The sequence below is a fragment of the Ornithodoros turicata genome, chromosome 10 (assembly GCF_037126465.1).
Source record: "Ornithodoros turicata isolate Travis chromosome 10, ASM3712646v1, whole genome shotgun sequence".
NCBI classification, from domain to species: domain Eukaryota; kingdom Metazoa; phylum Arthropoda; class Arachnida; order Ixodida; family Argasidae; genus Ornithodoros; species Ornithodoros turicata.
This window is the reverse complement of record NC_088210.1, coordinates 25171131-25193147: the sequence shown is the minus strand read 5'-3', so window position 1 is coordinate 25193147 and position 22017 is coordinate 25171131. Positions and strand designations below refer to the sequence as shown.

General features: G+C 47.2%; 1 protein-coding gene and 1 non-coding gene across 5 annotated transcripts in view; both read right to left on the bottom strand.

The window, feature by feature from the left end:
• LOC135371211 (protein split ends-like) overlaps window positions 1–19597 on the bottom strand; it is a 69011-nt gene extending 49414 nt beyond the window's left edge. For 3 of the 4 annotated variants that reach the window (XM_064605277.1, XM_064605278.1, XM_064605279.1), the window contains exon 1: window positions 19360–19596. In XM_064605277.1, the coding sequence (XP_064461347.1) occupies window positions 19360–19442 (83 nt within the window). In that variant the 5' untranslated portion in view covers window positions 19443–19596. Of the gene's footprint in view, window positions 1–19359 lie in introns of all 4 variants that reach the window. The other variant, XM_064605276.1, reaches the window with a different exon arrangement.
• Trnat-ggu (transfer RNA threonine (anticodon GGU)) lies at window positions 9257–9329 on the bottom strand. Its single transcript has one exon. It is a non-coding gene; the product is annotated as a tRNA-Thr (tRNA).
• Window positions 19598–22017: the final 2420 nt, after the last annotated feature.

Below are 22017 nucleotides of genomic sequence, written 5' to 3'. Positions count from 1 at the left end.
TACGATTATGCGCTACTCGTTTAGCTCGCTTCTGTTCTCTCGTTCTGCTATCCGTGTAATTCACCCGAATGACATCCTCACGGAATATTCTGGTGGAACAAAAAAATTAAAATAAATGCTTAACGGGGCGGAATATCCGCCGTATCTAATGCTGAACGCATTGCGCCAGAATATCGGGACTGGCGTACTGCTCACATTGGTAGATGACACCATCAACCCTGTCGTCTGCTACCGAATATATTGTTGCTGAGTGGCTAGAGGAGCACGAAAAGACATGACGTAAAGCGCTGACGTGGCAGCAGAAAGCTGTAACGTTTTGCCCATTCTCAGCTGGAATATTCTGGCGAATATCGCTCGTGCGAATACAGGGATTTTTGTCGATATATGCAAAAAATAAAAAAAATAGCAAAAGATTGCGCAGACGTATGTTCACAGGGTTCCCTGGTATATTATCGCAGTGTACCTGTGAATATAGAGCTAAGTACAGACGACCACCGAGAAGACGTAGACGGCACGAGCGTTTTCCTGTCTACATTTTCTCAGTGGTCGTCTGTCCTTAGCGCTATCTTCTGTACTGCAATGCACCAACTAGCCCAACAACGTATACTGCTCAGGTACCTGTGAACCTTTGTCTCCACACGTATCAACAGTCACCGTGATAGAAGATATGACACGTCAAAATGTGGTTGAATTCTCATTGTTCTCCATTTTTCGTTTCAGACTGGCACTTTCGCTGACACATCCAGGGGAGGGAGCGCCGTACAGTCACGGCGTGAACACATCTGACCGTTTCAATTGCAAAATTCTGCCAATTGCGAACCAGTCAAATCCGTAATTCCCACCAGATAACGCCTCTTAAGTAGGAATGTGCGGGAAACGTTTTAAAACCCAAGCGAATACAAAATGGAGTAGAAATATAGCCGAATCAGATACGAAGCAAATAGTTAGATAACCAACCGGAATACATATGCAAATACGGATAAGCAGCATATATTTATTTATACATACTGCAGCCTTCAAAAAAAAGGAAAAAAAGAAAACAGCTTACATTGCTCGTGAAATCACTAAGAGATAGTTCCCTAATCGTCCCAGGAGTAGAGTTCCATCGAACAATCGAGCCAGGGAAGAAGCTACACTTGAACACATCAACGTGCAAAAAGGTACAATGTTCAAGGTATGCACACTACGCAGTGACGGGCGCTGTGCGAAACTAAAATAGGAAGAACTATTAGGAACTATCATGAACTATTAGGTAGAGATGCCCGAGTCTTTCCAAAGTTCGTCTGTTGTTAAGGGAAGCTAGAGTTAGGGAATCACGGGCAGATGACGGAGAAAAAGGTCTAGGTATCATAGCTTTTCGTGATGTAACCGCCCGTGACTGAATTGTTTAGTGTTTTGGCATCTATACATGGTATGTACGTACGTACGGACCTTTTTCGTATGAAGCAGTGCTCAATTTGTTGTATACCTTCATTTTTTTTTATAGCGTACTATACGAGATTACGTGAGCAGCTTCGCAACTATTCCGATACATTCGACCTGAATGAGACATCCCTTCAATTCGAAACTCGAATCGAGTACACAACTATTCTTTTCGGCATCCGACAAATCAGTGTTCGTACAGACCTACTCCCCAGCCACTATTTATTGACCTATGACGTCACAACCAGTAGCGTTTCGTCCTTGTTTACCAACACCCATTATGCATGTCGGAATAAACGTACCACACTTTCCACTAACAACAGCCTTTTCCCCACACACTAGCAAACTACAGCTCTGTAATATTCTAAGCGGAACCTGTTTTGTTTGTATAATATGGGTTATAAGTAGGGTTCCACGTTTTCGGTTTTAACCGAGAAACACCGAATACAGAGGGACATTCCGGGAACTATAACAGAGATAAATTGCTGCACATGCCCAGAAAGTTGTCGATGCAGATCAGACAACCATACACAAATACAATGCTTGTGAAAAAAATGTCCGTTTACTTTATCTTCCCTTTTCTATATATATATATTCAAACTCAAATTCAACTCAGTTTACTTTTTCGACTTACTCTTCTACTTTTTCTAGTACTTTTACTTGATGTCACAAAGCTGGTAATGCGTATTGGTTGTTATTGGTAATGCCGCGTTAGACGCACAGCAGTGAAATTACATTGTGATTTCTATTCGCCGATAAATGTCGGGTGAACCGTGTTCACGCCAGAAAAAAAAAAAAAAAAAAAAACACCGGAAAACGCGGATTTCGTGAAAATCAATAAACACCGAAAAACATACGCCGAATCCGCCAAAAAATGCGGAACCCTAGTTATAAGAGAGGTTAGCCAAGACAGGGCTGGTGCCCCATCAACCGCAGCTGTGCAAGTGATGAATCTGTCCTGTTCTGCTCCGCAGTCCTAGCTCTTCCGCAATATAATGTCTGAGAACCTTTCGGATAACATTTTGCTGCCAACAACACACTGCTGCCATTGCACTTGTAAAGCGCATGCAGCTGAGTCACTGTACGAGAGGCTTGCGCAACGCGGCCTATTACGATCACCGTTTACGACTTTGCGAGAGCCTTTTTAAAAAACGGGGCTGCTGCGACGAATGGCCTTCAAAGTGAATTTTTCGGAGTTCACGGCCTTTTACTAGGGTTTCATGGTAGGAAGGACGGATGCACAAATGCGATATACTCGCAGGAGTAATAAATATGAATTCGACGAAAATAAAAATTGCAGTAAAAAACTGCTGGTGCGACAGCACTGCTGGGATCTTTCTAGTGCATACGGGCGTTGAGCTGTACTTTGGATAGAAAGCAAAATGCATACGCGTAAATATCACAGCACCACCAACAAGGAACTGCGCAGGAATATCGCGACCAAGGCAGAGTCACCAGAGGTGGGGCAGGTGGGGGTGATGAACGTTCCTGAACACCAATCTGAGGCACAGTGAATATAAAACAATGACGCTTTACATGTACATTTTGCACAAAGCTTTGGCACTTCAAGAAATGTAGATTGCCACTTGAAAGCTTGTGCAGAATAAACTCGGAGCTTCGAAAGAATTGCTAAAAAAAAAAGGCAAGTGAGCTGGTGAGTAGAATTCATAAGAGTAAGTAAGAGTAAGACTCCCAGACTAGGAACTACGAAAACGGACACATGTGTCTGCTTCGCATAGTCCCTAATCTCGGGGCTTTACTACTATGAATAGAAAGTTTATTGTTTTATATTAATTGTGCCTATACCATTGAGGATGTGACTTCGTTTTTGACACGTCTCAAACGAATCTCACAAGACACTAGGAAAATTTCAAGAAAAACCCTTGGGGTGAAGCAAGTGAGGTGGATCGAGAATTTTTTTCACAGAGAGAGTGAGAGAGAGAAAGAAAAAAAAAGAAAGAACCGAGATAAGGTGGGAGAGAAGAAACATGGTTTTCAAAAATTGCGGTGAGGGCAAATGAGGCGACATTCTGTCTCCGTTAAATTGTCAGATACTTTTTACGTGCGGTCCACTCAATGTGGTTGTCCTCGAACGAGTTCGAATTACGTAATCGGTTGCTTTTCCTCGCCTTTCGTTTCACTCCCCGGTTGCACGTGTTACTGATGTTATCTAATCTCATTAATCTTAATGAACCGCCGAGCTCAGGGACAGACGGCGCTGACGACTTTCTAGCGAAATAACAGCGACGACGACTGAAAGAGCCGGCTCTCGCCAGGTAATTTTACCGGATTTACAGCACGAGATGAAACCACGTGACCGTTATGAGCTCATTCCGGTCGTCCCGTAAAAATAAATGTCCCCCAAAACATCCTCGTGCAACCTTCTGTGGCCTTCCCGGACAGATCCCCCCCCCCCCCTCCTCTCATTTTAGTATAGTCAGCGGTTGCAATTCGAGACACTCGTGATGGCCACATTTATCACCCTCCTCCGCGGAACAATGACCAAGGCTGGCAACCCTGCGGCCATTACAACTCCACGAAGGAGCCGCCGCTCGCTACACACGGCTCTGAACGAAAAGAGGGATGGTGCCCATCTTCCGCGGAATATCCGGCGGCGGCGGCGAAGGAAACCCATCAGCGGTAAATCCCGGGCGATCGACCGGCGCAACGGGAGAGAGAACCCCAAGTCAGCATCCCTGGCTGGCAGGACCGCCATCAGAGAGCGTGCCGTCGTCATCAGTCAGCCGAAACATGCGTCGTCGTCGTTGGAGCTCAACGCAAGGACACATCGCTCAGCGTAACGACCTTTTCGCGGCTACAGATATCTGACCGCCCACCGAGTCGAAATTTTGATCGATGAGACGACGAAACTGTCAATTAATCGAGTACCCGAACGTTCGTTGGCTTATCGGTAACGTAACTGACGAGACGTGATCACAGTATTGATCAGGGTTGCGGAATGGGATCACCCATTCCATTCCGAGGAATGGAGATTTGTGATAATTCCATTCCTTTCAATTCCTCAGAATGAAAAGGTATGGCCAATTTCCACTCCTGGAATGGCTTGGCAACCCCATTCCATTCCTTTAATTCCACCAATAAAAGAAAAGGGACCGCTAACCGTGCTGGGTAGCCCAGCAGTGCTATAGAGATTGACATTACCCATCACGGAAAAAGCAAAAAGACAAGGTTATTTCGCCCTTGACCGTATGGCACAGAGACCAGTCCATTCCATTCCGGGCTCTGATAAATCTGGAATGATTCCGGAATCATTCCAAAACCGGAGAGGCAACTCCGCAACCCTGGCATTGATATTCTATTATTCGTGAGTACAGCAGTCGTAACGCTGTTCTCGCGTACTGGATAGTTATGCACAAACAACGCCTGAAACTTGGAAGGAATCGCCGCCCTTGTTTCCCTCAAGTACAAAAAAAGGCTACCGCATGAACATGCGTTACAAACAACCATGTAAACCAAGTCATCACATCCACAAAGTCCTGCACATATGTTTCTTTTTTCTTGGCCTGTGTGTTTGCTCTGTTTTGTCTCCATCTTGTCTTCTTTCTTCGTGTTTGCCTCACTCCCTCTTACTTTATTTTCGAGTCAGTTAGAGGCTTCCAAATGGAGCAGGAGACCACTGGTTGGCTCTCACCCAGCTCCAATTTTGCGAATAAATACATCTCTCTCTCCCAAGCAGAAACGCTCCCCCTCTAACAAAAACGATTCACGAATTCACGAGCTCAAATACCGACCATCATGACACCAAAAAAACTCGCACGAGAAAAAAAATCCCACGCCTCAATGCCACAACCAATAGAGGTTTCCCGTTAGGTAAACAGCTCCTCACAACTGCACAGGCCGACAACTCGAGCGAGACTTCGAAAACACACAGCGGAAGGAACGCCGTACGCATTCTAGACGTGTACCCCATATCGATTGGTTTTGTATTCGTAGAAATGTGCCTTCCGGCCGACCATTCCCACTCGGTCCTGTCCGTGTCGTCGTCCTTAGACGGGTGTCACTTTCTTCTCGAGCACCATTCGGGCCCCGGTACAACGTCGTCCTTCCATTAGTTCAGTTCCACTCAAAGAAAAGCGGAGACACAAAAGAAACGCTTGGTCGCCATAAAACCTGGAATAGCGCGAAACGGCCATTCTTTTTTAATGACCGACTCCGAAGCTATGCCTGGCAAAAGACGTGCAACGACAAGGGGGGGGGGGGGGGAGAAAAAAAAAGTGCAGTAAAACGACGCATTAGCATGAGCAATGTCCATGGCAGGGACGGCTCCGCAAGAGATATCCGCTGCGCGGGCATAATGACATTTGCCTGCTCTGTCTCTCGCTTTATGTATGTTCCTTTTTTTCTTCTTTTTTTTAACAGAGCCGTGTACAGGCTGCGAAAATAGCAACAGCGCGATCGAAAAGGATGGTGCCATTCTTCGGACAGTACGATTCATACAGGTGCTCATAAAAACATACAAAAGGCGTATAGAAAAGAATATATCGCTGCTTGTTGTGTGCCCTTCTCATTATGTCTGCGAAACACTCTAAAACACACACACACGTTTTTGAAATACTGGTGTGTTTGTGTCACTGTCTCTCTTACTTCCATTCTTGTTGGGACCCTAAAGCCACCAACAAATTGCGGTTGCGTAAAGTGTAGAAAGAGTAACGTAAGCTAAACGACGCAACCAACAAGAAGGTTCTTCATAACGAGCTAGTGCAACCAGACACGGACGGGAAAGAAGAAGACAGAATCAACAAGAAGGATCGAGGCACAGTTCTTGGAGGAACGCACTTCGGCTGTGCAAATAAGACTGCGAAGAGAAATAAAAAGGCATGCCCGCGCCCCACGAACTAGTTGAAGGGCAGACATCAGGCACCGTGGAGGGAAGGCTGAGCTAACATCGCCCCAACTGAAGCTCGCCCGAATATCAACATGCGAGAGGTAAACAAACACAAAAAGAACGCCTACGAAACGTCGCTTGTTCGTTCAACTGTACGGTGACTCACATACCACACCTTCACGAAGTGCACAATACACAGCACACATAATGGTCTTTCGTGAAACAATGCTCCATTATTCGAATAGTTCACGAATATCTACCTCGTCGACCAACGCATGCCTGAACTTGGATTGCGCGTTCTGTTTGCGCGATCTGTTTACCGTCACTGTCCGTCCATGCATCTCGATTTGTGACGCTTCTCAGGGCAAAGGCATGATACAGAGGGCACAGTGGAATTCAGTTTATGACTTCTGCGGAAGCACGGACCGCACAGCGATAAACATTGGCTCAACTGAGGGCAAAACATGGCTGTCTGCCTCAAACGCTGGCCATCTCATTGCATTGTCAAGATACGGGTGATTGGACAGGGTCTTAGGGCGAAGTAGATGTCAGCCTGGACGTGAACCTCGAAGACGAGTTTCAGAAAATCGCCAGCAGCCTCGTATGCTATATTACAAGGAGAATCAAAGCATGCCATGTGCAACAACCACAGTAGTAAAATAACGTAATACACCGATCGAATACATAGCATGAAAGCTAAAAACTGCTTCGAAAAGCACACCGCACGAATGCTTTCAACGGGGAGCAGACTCCCCGTTGTTTTCAGTCTCTCCAGGCGACTGCAGCCGATCAACTCCGCTGGCGGGAGCGCCCGGCGAAACTCTCCGAGCAGTAGCGCCGATCGATGACGGGCTCACAAGAACGGCGTAGCGAGTTCGCGTGTGGCTTCTGAAACGGTCTTTCCTTGAAGGAAGAAATTGGGGTGGCTACGCGCGACTGGAATACAACATCGAACGGAAATACCGCGCTTACGTTGCTGCTGCTGAGCGCAATTACTTAGTGCGTACTATTCTTCTTGAATGGAACGCTTCGCTATCACAGGAATGTGCGTGTGGTGTTGGCTGTATTTTTTTCCCCTCATTGTCTCGACGTTACCACAGCAACAGTCAACAACGCTAAGCTCCGCGGTGACGCCAGTCAACCGCGGCTATTTCCCGCTCAAATCCGACGGCACGTGCAAAACTGACGTCTCTCCAGCACGAGGAAATTGGTAAAGCATGAAATCGTGCGAGCAACAGCTGGGAAGCCTCTCCGACCCTGCATGAGTCATCCGCCCTTCGCGGTTCCATGTCACGTGACCTCCGCGAGACCCCCAAGAGCGGCCCAGTTGCTCTATGCCAGACATTTATACGTTCCTCATCATAAGGAGAGGGGAGGGGGGCGTATAAGACCTGCACATAAAAAAGTTGCGAAAGTCACCGCTGATCTTGGATGGGGATCTTCGTCGGGAAAGACCGACAACAAAACATATATCCATGCTGACATCTTCGTGACGCTGAGGTCACAAAATGTTAGTTAGTCAGTTCACGGTACTCGTTGTTACCGGCGCAGAAGAGCAGAGCCACCGTCTATTCATTCAGCAGAATGTTCCTGTGGAAGAACATTGTGGGAAAACGCGAAGGGCTCAGCCCTAACCACACGTCTGTTGTGCGTTCTCCCACAATGTTCAGCTGGTTCAGCCCTAACCAACACATTCTATATCTCCTAATGCTCCTGCGGAAGATGCGCAAAACGTCTCCTTCGCAAGTCGTCTTTTCGTGTCCTTCTAACCACGGGGGGTATCCTGCGACTCAGCCACAAGATATTCCGTAGCAGACGACAGGGCCGACGGTGTCCTCTGCTACGCGTACGGCACCAGCAGCGGAGTTTCCGCTCCCGTGAGCTGCTTTTTCTTCCAGCAGAATAACCTGTGTGGATGCCGCTCGCGTGAACATAGGGTCACTCACGCGTTCGATCAGAAATTAGTTTCCTAGTACGAGCAAAAAGACTCGACCGTCCTGTATGCGACCTTCCTGTTGCAGACCGGCTACACCACCCCACTAGCACTGGAGTCAAGCGAACAGCTAGAAGACCGTGGAATTATCCAGGGATGGCCCCGCTTCACCGGCGGTCCAAACACAATGGACCCAGCCTTGGGTAACAATGGCGATACCGGGGAATGGGGGCTGCAGTCGCCGACAGTGACTCACAAAGAAGCATTCACCCCCATCCCACACCTTTCCCCGCTACTGTATCGCATTTTCACAATGGTATATGCCCCCTATCTTTCCTGGTCGTCGCTACTTCTACGGAACAGACCAGTCCTCCGGTTCCCTGGGGGATTCGATGGGCCGGTCGGAGTCAACTCTCAGCGCTGCCTCCCACAGAAATCCTTCCTCACCGTGTTATCTATGTCGCGTATGATCCAATTCCATTTTGTAGTTTACCTTCATGAGGCCTCTAAGCCATGCGGTATTATAGCCGCGAGTGCCACTTTCTGGTCAATGCCACGTACGTAATAGCTGCACGGGGGAAATTATCCAGGAGCGCCTTCTGATGATGCAATCGCTCCTCGCGTGCTTGTTGTGCATTGCTTTGATGTAGCACTCGACGGAATTTAAGAAAGGAAAGAAAGAAACACCTTTCGATCTGCGTGAAAACGTTAGGAAATATGTCAATTCAATTCGAGTCACATGATATTTTAACCAGCTTGCCAGAAATACATCGTCCCTCAATGACGATCACTCCCAAAGTCGGTCACACAAGGGTGAAGGGAAACAGTCCCTGGCATGTGGGACATCCTTATCCTGAAATTCTCGTTGTTACGTAGAAAAAACTCACTAGGAGGAACCTCGATATTTCCAGTCGCGAAATCCTCGATCTCGAAAATTCACTTTGTCGAATCTATGAGAATATGCTGGATTGCTTCGTAAGATGATATGCTGTGTTTTATAAACGCGTCATGACTATTTAACCACTCAACGAAAGATTAAAGTCACTAAAAAGGTTAGCCAGCTGTAGGACTCGAACCCACATCTTCTGGATTACCGGTCCAGGGCTCTACCAACTGAGCTAAGCTAACACGCCTTCTCAGCGACTTCCAGGGTGCGTCATCTTAAGGGACAAACCTTATATGTGATTGTCCCTTCTATGTTGTTCCAGCCTCAAAACATCAGTTATCTCATGTAACCACTCAAGTTCACGTATTTTCGATATCTGTCCAAATCGTATTTGCGAACGAAATCCACATTTTAGGAGGAGAGGGAGATACTGGATTTCCTCTATGTTACAAAATGACGTGTCTGGTAGCGCGAGTTTCCAGTGAGTGAAATCTAAACAACTTTATTTGAAGATGATGAATCATTTTTTCATCATCACCCATCAGTTTCATCGCCAGAGGCGGTACTCTACCCTATTGCTGGTGGAGATGTGGGGAATGAAATAATGAGCCCCTTCACAATAAGGATCGAAGTCCTATTGTGTCCAAAAAGGTCAAAAGAGCTTTGAGCGCAGAGCGTTGATGGGCTGGACTCGGCAAGGGACCAAGCAATTCTAATAGAGTTCAAAATCAAGTTCAGTGAGCCATCTACGCGGCAGCCAAACCTAAAACCAAACGAAATGGTCAACTGATTGGGAAATCAGCCGATTTCCCAAATTTGGAGCTTTTTGGAGGTTCTCCGTTTACCGATAGCAAGCACCCGCATACTGACCCAGCGACTAAAAAAACAGAAAAGGAGCCTCCGGATCATAATCTGAAACGCGAGCCGTAGAAACAGTGGCGCTGCATCTGCATCCAAAGTTGTCAACCCGATCTATCCAATACAAACAGGCGAGCTTTTTCACTCTTCCTTTCTGCCAAAAGCCTCCAATTCAGGCTCACCTAAAAAAAGAAACACAACATGTCGTGCTCAGACTTGAAGATTCGTTCCCACAGAACCGTCCGCCCACGAGTCGATTCCGCCACATTTCCCCGATTCTAATTTAAGATTTCCACGAAAAGCGACTCACGCGAGCAGACCCTCCACCACCAAACGCCCCTTGAACGCATTCGACCCGTCCCACATCCCCTCACGCGCGCATCCAGCTCACGCTCCTACCTCCCCTACCCCCGAGAGCGGGCGAATCCACGACCAAGTTTCATTAAATTTTCCAGGGACGCAATCTCGTTCCAAGGCGCAGCAACACCGGCACGACGGCGGTGGGAGAGGATGACGGAAAGACTGAAAAGCGCCGACGAGCTCAGGCTATTTTGCTCGAGATAAAAGAACGACGATTCTCTATCCTTTTACTCATACAGTGTGTGTGCGCGCGCTGAAAAAAGAACGACGGCAGCACCCAGTTCGAGCAGGGATATAAACGCTTCCACGTGGGCAAGAAGGGTGGGGGAATTCGATCGATGGGGCATTCACTATAGGAACGAACGGCCCTGGGAGCGCTGCACTTTCTTTCCGTCGCACTATCCCCGGGAATGCGAATAGAAGGGGCCTCAATGCCGGCACAGAACTTGCCGAAGGACGGGAAAATTTTGTGAAAGACGACATCCAACTATAGTTCCCCGCGGTCGGAAGCGAACGTTGAAAAGAACCGTTCTATCCACAGACGTTTCAAGGAATACGCGCCAAATTCACTGGTTGTACACGAACGCTTCACCCCGAGACTAACTACACTCTAAGAAAGACAAAAGGAGTACGTTGGGGGAGGAATTACAGCTTTTAGTCCCCCTAGACAGCAATTACTCCTCAGTTTAGTCATCTGACCCTGAAATTTCTCCTCGTCACTTCAAATTGTTTCTAAGCTTCGCAAGAACTCCGAAGCATTTAGTCCGGAAAGGGGGACTGGCAACTCGTTAGGTCCCCGAAGAGACACTAACAGGCATAAATGGGAAGTCTAGCACTCGCAAGTGAATAAGATAAGTGTTTAAAGAGACTGAAACATTCAAATAATTGATCGTACCTGATGAAGGACGGACTCCCCGTCCGAAAGCTCGTTTTTTAGTAAAATAAATTATTCGAGCGTTTCAGTCTCTCTAAATACTACCGAAGAGACTAAAATTATTCTTTTTTTTTTCTTTCTTCGAGCATTTTACGATGTATGAAAATCAACTGATGAAAATGCTCGATGCTCGTACGAGGCATACGGAGCAGGGTAACGAAGAAAATCTATTTTGGCGTCCATGTAGGGTACCGATGGAGACGCTAAAAATATTTGCTTCGTTTAAGGTGCGAACAAAGAGCACCCAATATTCGAACCAAGAGTTGGTTTCGTGCTCCTTGAAGACACTAACGAGAGAACCATGGTGCATCCGTTTTCAAGTCACGTTTTCAAACCCCCATGCGCATGTTTGCTTTCTCTACCAGAAAATAAACAGATCCACCCATCAACCGCGTTCCACTTTCCAGGACTAAGGCGAGCTCGGCTAGACCCACATACGTGCGACTGGCGAAGTGCGCAAGAGCTCGCCGTATCTTTTTTAATAACAGTCCAGCCACGATTTCACGGTCTCGAAACACAGAAAATACTCGATTGCTTCGAAGATGACACGTGGTGTTCAAAAATCCTCTATCACTAATTAACCTCTCAGGTTCACTTGTTTTCGATGTCTGTCGAAGTCATTTTAGCGAACGAAACCACATTTTAGCGGCCGTTAGGCTTTGCAGGGCGGACACGTATGTTGGTTAGTATCATATCAGGTTAATCCAAGTTGGCTATTGGCATTTTCCCGCGTGCAATTGTGCACTGGAGGCAGCTTATTTTAAGTCCAGGGTCCAGGAAACATTTAATTCCAGCCGTTTATTTCGCAACGGGGGTTTCGATCACTTTATTTCGAGGTACGCCCGATGCAGTAGGAACTTTCGACTTGCTTCCACAAACTCGCTAGATCGGGAAGTGCACCTGTACGTGGGTGAACAAGCTCTTCGAAGACCACTCAGAAAGGAGGTATGCCTGTGAAGTTTCCGCAGTTCGCAACCGATCTGTAACATCCTCCTCGCTACGTGTTGTTCTCGGACTAGATGTGCATCAGTATCATACAGAGATCGAGTTCATCGCTGTTCCATCGCAGCTGCCACAAGCCTAAAATGGTTGGCGTGCAGACAAGATTACGGCGATAAGTCGGTCGCATTGCGCTTTCTGAGACGAGAAGGTGTTAAAAAGATTTCACCAGGAACGAATTTTGACGTAATTTCCTGCTAGACAGCGTTCGCAACGTCTGAACGCAGTAAAATCGTGTGCACAAAATGTATGAAGCGTAATAAATGTACTAAACATGTAATTTCTTGCGCAGCTAAGTCATCCTTCAGATTGGAAGATGCACATGGCTTCAGCTTCACACGAACAGATACGCTCCCCATTCGGACCGCGCCACGTCTAATTTTACACGGAAGCCACTTGACGTTCCAAAATCCGTGGCCACACTTTTCGCCATTACATGCATGGCCACACATGCAACAGGAAACCTTGGGGTGGAGAGATCGTCTTTCCGACCACCTGTCGCGGTTCCTGCTTCCTGGCCCCAAGGTCGCAGGTGCATCCAGACTCCAACGGAACTCTCATGAGAGAGAGGAGCCTGATATGTGACCCCCTCAGCAGCCTTTTCTTCTTTTCAACAGCAACGGCAAAAAAATTGGGCAAAGAAAAACATTCTTGCAGTTTCAGATCAAATCAGGTCCGATTTTTATTTTTTGTAAAACATGAATATAATTGGGCGGAACAATGGGGAAACACACTGATACCAACATGGTACTGAGGGTTTATGAGATCGTCCGCAGGAAAGCGCCACTGTCTGAAACAGATTTGCAGCCGTAATGTAGTCCTCGGGTTTTGACCACGACCTACTAGATTATAACGACCATGTCATGATCGGCAAACCCTATGACGAGCCCGTCCGCACGATCCGCTAGAGTGCGCTACGCATCGGCCCGCGAGATCTACATCACGATTGGACAATGGAAATTTGAACGCGCAGAAGCAGACGTATGACCACCGGAGCAGACGACAGCAACAGCTCCTATGAAAACGCGTAGAATGATGATGATATGGATGCAACTTTAGAAAGAAGCATCTCCCGTGGGACATCCACCGCTTGTACTACAATACCAAGGTAAGCTAAAGTACAAAGTATTGCAGAAATTGAGGAAGCAATAACAGGGCCGATGAGTAGCGCCACCGCTAGCTTCCACATGCGGCGCTGGAAAGGGGTGCCTACGACATGGTCGTTATAATCTAGTAGGTCGAAGTTTTGACTGCCAAGTCCTTCACCCACATCGCATTCACCGTACATTTGGTGTTTCGAAGTTATTGTACTGTGTGAATATTATATGTACCATATCCAAGTAATTTCCATGTTTGCAACGTTAATAGTATTCAACAGCATATGGCAGCGAGCGAAAACCAGAACCAACAACCTTCGAAGGACCTACATCATGCGGAAATTTCGCGTTTTCCAAGCTAGTGCCCTCTGAAGGGGTGACGTCAGTGAATAAACTCTGTAGAGTTCATCGCAACTAAGATCATATTTCTAAACACTTCCATTCCCAATATGCAGACGACGACAGCAATGCGACGAGACAGCCAAGACTTTCGTTCTGGCGACGAGACGTTTAGCGTCGAAAAACCCGACCTGTTGAACCGCGTCGACAAGACCGTCCCTCGCCGCAACATTTATCCACCCTACATAATCTGCAATCCAGGTAGACACCACCCGACATGCTCTATAAAAGACGCCCGCACTTTCCCCCGTATGTCCTGATGAAGAAGGGGACACGACGGACTGCTGAACCCACCCATTCTCCGAGGAAAAGAAAACGAAATCCTCCCGCACTTTTGTGCCAAAGAAAAGGAGACATAAATCTTCACAGCGAACGTCAGGGACCGTCACATAACAAAGAGTCGAATAGGACATTGGCCCAGAAGATAGAGGTCGAAGTTTGTGCAACTGAGGCCAGGTATCGAGATCAATCGGACAGGTGACGTTATTCCCCCCTGCTTACTCACACCGTGCAGCAGACGACAACGCAGATGACGACACCAATTTGGCTACGCGCAATGGCAGATAGAAGGAAAACTTGAAGGCCTCACAAAGTTCCCACGAGAAAGAAAGAAAGAAAGAGGATAGCGTTTCTGTCGAGACTCGAACTAGAGCAGCAGATTAAGAAGTAGATTTAGTTAATTCGATTGGACGCGGATCAGTCGACGATGAAACGCCGGCGATTGATACATACCCGAGGACTTGATGTAGTCGCAAAAGAAAAATGTGCAGTCCCTCCGCGGAAGAAAGTATACGTAGTATACAGATTCATTTTTGAACCTGTACCGTTTGGTTCAATCAAACACACGGTGAACCACACTTACTCCTACGACAAAAGCCAGGCACACGACGGTTGGGCTAAATATAGGGGCTTTTGTTATTCGCCAATGGAAACAGACCAGCGTTCTGGCATCCTTTGCTCGAAACCCTCATATGCATGCGCTGCTGGAGAACGCGCCAGCACAGGAAATCGATGGAGAATCCTGGAGAACGAGAGCAAGATGGCGTCGGTAACTCAAAGCAGACGACAGCTTCGGACAGCCGATTCCCTAGGCGGACAAAATTATACCGACTTAGGCGAGTTGGTGGAGAAACTCCTATAATGAAAAAACCCTGAGCATTTCGGTGTCCTCAACGATCAGGGGTTCCTACAATTATGCCCCCTCCCGGGCTGATTACGTAAGAGTGAATATGTTGTAATAGGACTACCCGTACTCTCTAAACACGGCCGTACAGAGAAGCTGAACAGCGAGAAGAAGCCGTCTAAATTCAACTTCCTGCTCTTCCTGACAAAAGGGAAATCGTACAAAACCCGCGCGTGCCTTCGTGAAAGGCAGAGAAGAAACGAGACCCCAATAGGGAGCCCATTTGGCCAGCGTTCAAGGAAAAGACTTGGAAGTAGCTATAAACACCATCCATTCGCTCCATATCAGAAGCGTCAATAGGCGCCACTATAGAAAACACACCCATTGGACACCGCAGTAAATCCGGGTTATTCCGTAGAAGGCAACGGCAGAGACAGAATGATATCGGAGCCACCTGTTAAAATGGATCTGTTGTCGGATAAAAGGTAGCAGGAACTTTCCTTTTGTGTGCGAAATGCGAAGTCATTTCGAGAGCGGAGGCAGTCTCAAAGAGGTTGGGGTACCACGGATGCCGTCTACAACCATTATGAACCTGGAGGCTGGACTACTTGCGACAAAGCCAGAAATTTTGGGAGAAAAAGATGAAGGAAACCCTGGGGTGACCAACAGAATGCTAGACAACGATAGGCGTAATCCGTGTTTAAAGTGGAACTTTTGATTCCTGCTTTGAGTGCAGAAATAAATGCGCCTCGATGTAGCCTTTACAGCTCAGTGGCGTTACCGCTTGAGACAAGTTGACTCTCCCACCTGCTGCCACTGTGGTGTGCTTGAGGATCTGGAGCATATTCTTTTTCATTGCTCCCACTACCAACCTTCGCGACAACAAGCGAGTCTCTTCGTCAGCTGGACTCTCGCCCCTTCTCCCTATCGAAATTGCTTGGTCCCTGGCCTAATCCAGCCCAGCAACGCTCTGCGCTCAAAGCTCTTCTGACATTACGGGACACCATCGGACTTCGATCGTTATTGTGAAGGGGCTCGTTATTTTATTCCCAACATTCCCACCAGCAATGGGGTGGAGTATCGCCTGTGGCGATGAACCTCCCCCCTCTCCAAAGCCAAAATAAAGTTGTTGTTGTTTGCTTTGGATTGGCAAGGCAAGATAAACTATGGGAAGCGAGGACGCTAGCACTAAACCTGCTTTGGGAGTCCCGAAGATTAACCACAGAAAGGACCTGGACGGCCAACCAGATACCAAACGTGTGAAACTTCGTATCCCAGATGTATACGTTGGGGAGGAAACTTTCACTTAGCGCAGAAAATTTAAACGACCCATCTCTCAAAAACAGCTAGAATTCAGGAGGAAAAAAAGTTTCATGCGCAGAGAAATGTAAGATGTGACTGTCCCCACTTCGAACAACCTCCGAAACCGCCCAACTATGAAATGGTGAGAAGACCCTTTCCACTATTGCGTAGTTCTGTCAGAACATAGACGTAACGCTATTAACGAAACAAAGCATACCACGACCAGTTGTGTATCAGCCTTCACTGAAAGTTAACTGTATCGGCAGCGGTTTATATGCAATGAGAATCTTAGGCTTAAAATGTGTATTCAGTGACAGGTGGATTCCAGCATCCATTTACAACGTATGCAGCAAGCTCATCATCTCGGTGCGAATGCGAAGATGGCAATGAAATCTGGCACTAATCCTGCAAAAAAAGCAGTAACTTCGCAGTACCTACGTAGATAAACGAATCCCCCAGTCAGGAGGATCGCGAATGCGCCCGACGTGGTATCAGAAACGACGAACCAGACAAAAACGAAAAGAATTCCGCAGGATTTCGCACGGTGTGCAGTCCAAACACGCCAGCGAAGCAGAAGCACAATGGCTCGAGAGAGAGAAGGGGAGGAAGTAGGGAGAGGAGGTGGCCCGAGAAAAGAATCGATCCTTTCGGGGCCTGCAATCCATCAAACATGCAGGCGAGGAGGAACAAAAAGTAAAAATGACGAACATCTCCCCTCCTCCGCAATTTCCTCCTCCCGTCTTCTGTTCTGTCTCTCGAGGGAGAAAAAGCTGCGCTGCACTTTCCTTCGCTGTCCCTTCAAGTTTCCGGGCTCGTAAGCAAGGGGACCAAATGTCTAACGTCGCCAACGCAAGCCTATCATCACGCTGTGAAGAAAGCTGAATGGCATTTCTCTGTCTCGATGTGCAGTGTAAAAACCCTACATAAGTCACTCCACACACAAACACGCTGAGTTAACATGAATAGATAATGCAATTCCGCAGGCAAACCTGTCGAATGCCCAGCTCCGAAGGTAGATACCGATACAGAAGTACACAAGCTTGCTAAACGTCATTCGTTTCAGATGAACACGAAACGGAATATCTAGACGCGAGAGATGAACGCTGGCGCATGTTCTTTTGGAAATGTAATGCTTCCAGCGATAAACCACGGTCCAAGCACTTGCGAAGGAGGCATGGGACAGCAGTGATGTAAACTAAACTCCACTTACATCCATAACTTAAAAACCCGAGACTAGGGGACAAAAAAACGACAAATACAGACAAGGGCACCTTGTCTGTGTTTGTCGTTTTTTTTTTGTCCCCTAGTCTCGGGTTTTTAAGTTATGGATCTATACCACCAGCTCGCTTGCAGCCTCTCTATCCTCTTGTCCACGTACATGTTTAACTTGATCCCGGAGGGCCACAAAATAACATATAAAAAAGAATGAAAACGGAGATAATGATCGTGCAATCTCCGCACTCAAAACCTTCCGCTGAACAAACAGCTAAATATTAGCAATATTAGTAAGAAACATCGAGATCCCACTCTTATGCGGCTCACGAAATCATTCCGTTGTAGCTGGTCATAATCCACTTCCGAGTCCACACACAACAAAGGAAACACGGCTCTTCCCAACGGCATGGTATTCGTACGCCAGAGTGTTACTACATTAACGCACGAGAACAGATTGGGGACGGGAGCCGAGCCGATCGCTCGCTTCTACGTACTCCGCGGGCTCGTCATCAAGAACAGACCCGAGAAACTGCTCCCGTCTGGTCGTCGGCGCAAAGCTGCTCAGCTCGGAACCCTAGTCGCTGCACAACACCTTCATAACGGTGGTGACCACAAAAATTCGCGAAACAGACATACTTATTGCATCCCTCAATAGAAAGTCTGTCCGTGTCTTTGTTTGCCCCCTGTGATCATGGGCTCTCCAAGCTCAGCAGAGGAACTCCGTTGTGTGTCAGCCCGCCTATTCCACCCACAGAATATAGCTGCGTCTATATCCACCAACGTTTGCGTCTCATTTTCATAGTGCAGAAATGAAAAGCGGAAGTCGAAATAGTAGAACTTTAGACCTTCCAGACGGGTCCAAGTGTCTGAAGGAGCTCGGAAATGATAATGCCCGGACCTTTGCCCGCCACGCTGCAATCTGAGACAACAGCAGGTCCCCGAGGATAACGCAATCGCGTGAGATGGTCTGAAAGCAGACATAGACTGCTTTCATGCCGTAGCAGATGTGTGCGACGTTCACGTACAGCGATCGCATGGGTCAGGTCGGCTAAGAAAAGGCGCGAAGACGATTACAGGCGGACGAACAGCGGCGGCGGACCGGACGGGGACCGTATACCAAAGAGCGGGCACGCGTCTTCGTTCGTCTCCTCCTGGGCGACGCACCAGCAAGACATCACTCGGAGCAGCACATGTAATCTAGTGAAAGCACTGGTAATCGTGGTGTCAAATATGTACTTCAAAGAAATGAACTGGCGGTGACATCGTGCAATGCCCAATAATGCTCTCACCAGCTACACAGCCGAGTAGCCACAAAACGAGCAGCGATCCTTGTAAAAGCCCTCGTTAACGAAATCGCACTGATATTAGGGCATCACAGCTGCCGTTCTAGGTTGCGCTGAAATAACGTTAATGACAAACCTGTAATTACACTGGCAAGCGGTAATGAAAACAAAGGAAGAGGAGGCATTCGTAATGCTGCGCGCGAATCGACATCAGGCACCGCTGTCAACAAACGTTAATCAAAACACACTGTGACATGTGCAACATAAACCACAACACAAATCAACATAGGAGCAGGCAGCACACTGACTCTGTAACCAGTCGGGAGCGAGATCGCAAATCAATAGGGTGCAATCAACAATGAAAACAAGCAAAAACAACTCAACAAAATATATAGAAAAGCGAACCAAAGTGTTGAGAGTTGCTAGGCTGCAGCGATGGGCACCTCGTGGCTCTTGAAAACAAGGCACGACGTACCGGGAAATTACCCACCGCCCCACAATATCACGGCACTGTATCCTTGCCACTCTTAAATAAATCCCGTTTTGCGTGAAGGATCAACACGTAGAACCACCAAATAACATGCTACAAGGCCGTAATCCAGAGGAGGCCCTGTCGCATGAGCACGCACGGCGGCCGACCGACATCATGGCACTTGGCAGCCAGCGGCTCAGGCCGCCAAAATTCGAACCAGCAGGACGTACCGTTTGAAGTGCTCCCGTATCCGTTCTTCTCGCACGTTATCCGGTAAATTTCCGACCCAGAGGTGTCTAGTCTCTCTAACCATCTTGCATTCCACGCCACATCAGGACATCATTTCGCTGGACTCGTATATACGGCCCCATCAAACATATATCATACACCGTGTGTTTTCTTCGCGGCCCACACTACACGCAGAACTTCTCCGCCGCGAAAATCTGACGTCAGCGCTCTCGGGCACTCGCGCGGGAAGCAGCGAGACGCAATTGAGCACGCCCCCATTGAGGGGAGAGGAACGAGGAGAGACGCGGGGAGGAAGAGAAAAATGGCCACCGCAATGGCGTCGTTTCTGTCGACTGAACCACTCAAATGTACTCGCTATATCATAAACTGCACGCTACCTAGCAAAGGCGTCTAGTATTCACAATTTCAATCTGAATAGGTATTATTGAACCCCGCAACGTAATAATTCCCTTTGCGTTGTCGGGAAGCGTCAAAAACATCCACATCGACGCCAGTTAAACCCAAGCTGTTAAAACAGATTGCTCATTGTTCAAAACGTCGAAGTAGTTGGAAATAAAAACAGCGCTACGAAATCAGCTCATCAATGCCCTGGAAATGAGAAATAGTCGTCTACAGTGACAGAGGAACATCAGACATACGGCGATGCGAACCACACCCTCCAGCACTCGTTACTAACAAGCACGTCGTGCGACTACTGCTCAATATTACAGAATAATAATGTAGACGACAAACGTTATTACCATGGTGCGCTCTCTCGTACGTCCGAAGGCGCACAGTTGTCGACGAATAATCCAAAATAAACGCATACCACCAAAATATCCTAATATTGGACCGTTGGTGATCCTGACGGGGCAGTGCTCTTAACATAATCCATATTCGGCGAGGCCTCGAAACAGAAAACATAAATCCCCAGAAAAAGGCAAATCCAATTTCGGCATGTGTGTGCATTCTAGATGCCAAGATGGCCGCCGTAAGATACGTGTAATCCTACGGGCTAACAATAATCCATTGAGGGGCACAAACGAAGACGGAACGAATAATCCATAGTGGTATCTTTTAATTGTAACAGCCACATGTAATCCATGGAATACCAAGACGTCCTTTCATAGCAAGAGCCAGGCGAAACACGCCTTTCTAATGAGAACACCAAAGTTCCTCCAACCTTCTTCAAACACAAAGACAGTTGCTCGAACGTCACAGCCTCAGAATTGGGTTATGCGCTTGCGCACTTCGACGCCAGACAATAAACTTCCTGGAATGACGAAATATACCGGTGGAACACGGGCGGCATCTACCGCAGACAAGCGAAAAAGTGGACCGGATTCTAGCACTAGTTGCCAGACTACTCATGTTATCTGCCAAAACCAGCAAAGCTTGAAATTCTAATAACTCTCCAGATGGACCTCGCCTTGGACAAATAAATTCCAGAGTGATTTTTGGGCAAAATGCTAAACTATCGTTGCTTGCATTATGATAAGCTATGTTTGCATAATACTGCACAACAACAATAACAAACAAACAAAAACTTGTGTAAGGAAGATCCGTAAATGCGACTGCAGCGAATAATTTATTGCTAGTTCTGATTCTGAATCTGTGACGCATCGCAGTCATTAACGTCTACCAATGATGTTCAAGCATTCATCGGGAGTCATTCATGTGCAACAACAACAACAACAAAAAAGAAAGAAAGAAAGAAAACGACTCGGTCAACTGGGTATTTCGCGAAATAATTTCGGTTAAAGCTCGCAATATATCTGCGGTGTTCAAAGGAACCCATCGCTCAGGCTTGCCTATCATGGAATTTATCCACCAGCTAGCCTGCATTTACGCCATTCTGTCAACTCGTCAATATTTCGTAGTTCCTACATCCCCACAGAGCGGTCTCCCTCTGAATTGCTTATTGTGTCTGTATTGTTTATGGACAACCTTTGAAACACTAGTTTCGTCTCTTCCTTTTTGATCACCAGGGTGGTGCTTCCTAATTATTATTTCTTTACAAAAAGTAGACCACAATACACACAGCACCCCGTTGAGCGGAATAGCAGTGAAGTGTGAGTTACACAGTAGGGTGCACTACGTCCAACATGTAAAAGTACTTTATTGATTGTGAGCAATAAAAGGCCAATTTTCGTAATGAAACCAGCATGATTCTATGCTATTTTCACAATGATATTCCGCTGTCGTGCGCACACATTACTATTCGAATTGCAGGGATGTTCCCACTGTAAGCTCAGCAATATGTTCTGCATGGACTCCAGGTTAACCAGGGTTGATATAGAGATCTGGAATTGCAAGAGCGATTTTGAAATCTGAGCTCATCACATCTTCCTGGGGCACGCTTACCAGGCATTCCCTTGCTTTCCCGTTTCGGTATCCGGTGATGCGCCTAACACGGGAGAGTGCACAAATGACCATTATTATTATTATTGCAGTGAGAGTGGACTTTGAATAACGGATATTACCGGTCTTCGGACGAATGGTGAATGTTGGACTCTTCTTGACGGTTGCTCTGCTGTGGCTTCTTTTTTCGTTTGGTCGATCTCTCGCATTCGGTTTAGGAGAAGATTCCGGTGTGCGTGGTATTTTGGGTCGAGAGCAAAACGCTATGCTGTACTCTCTAACACTACAAACGACAAAAA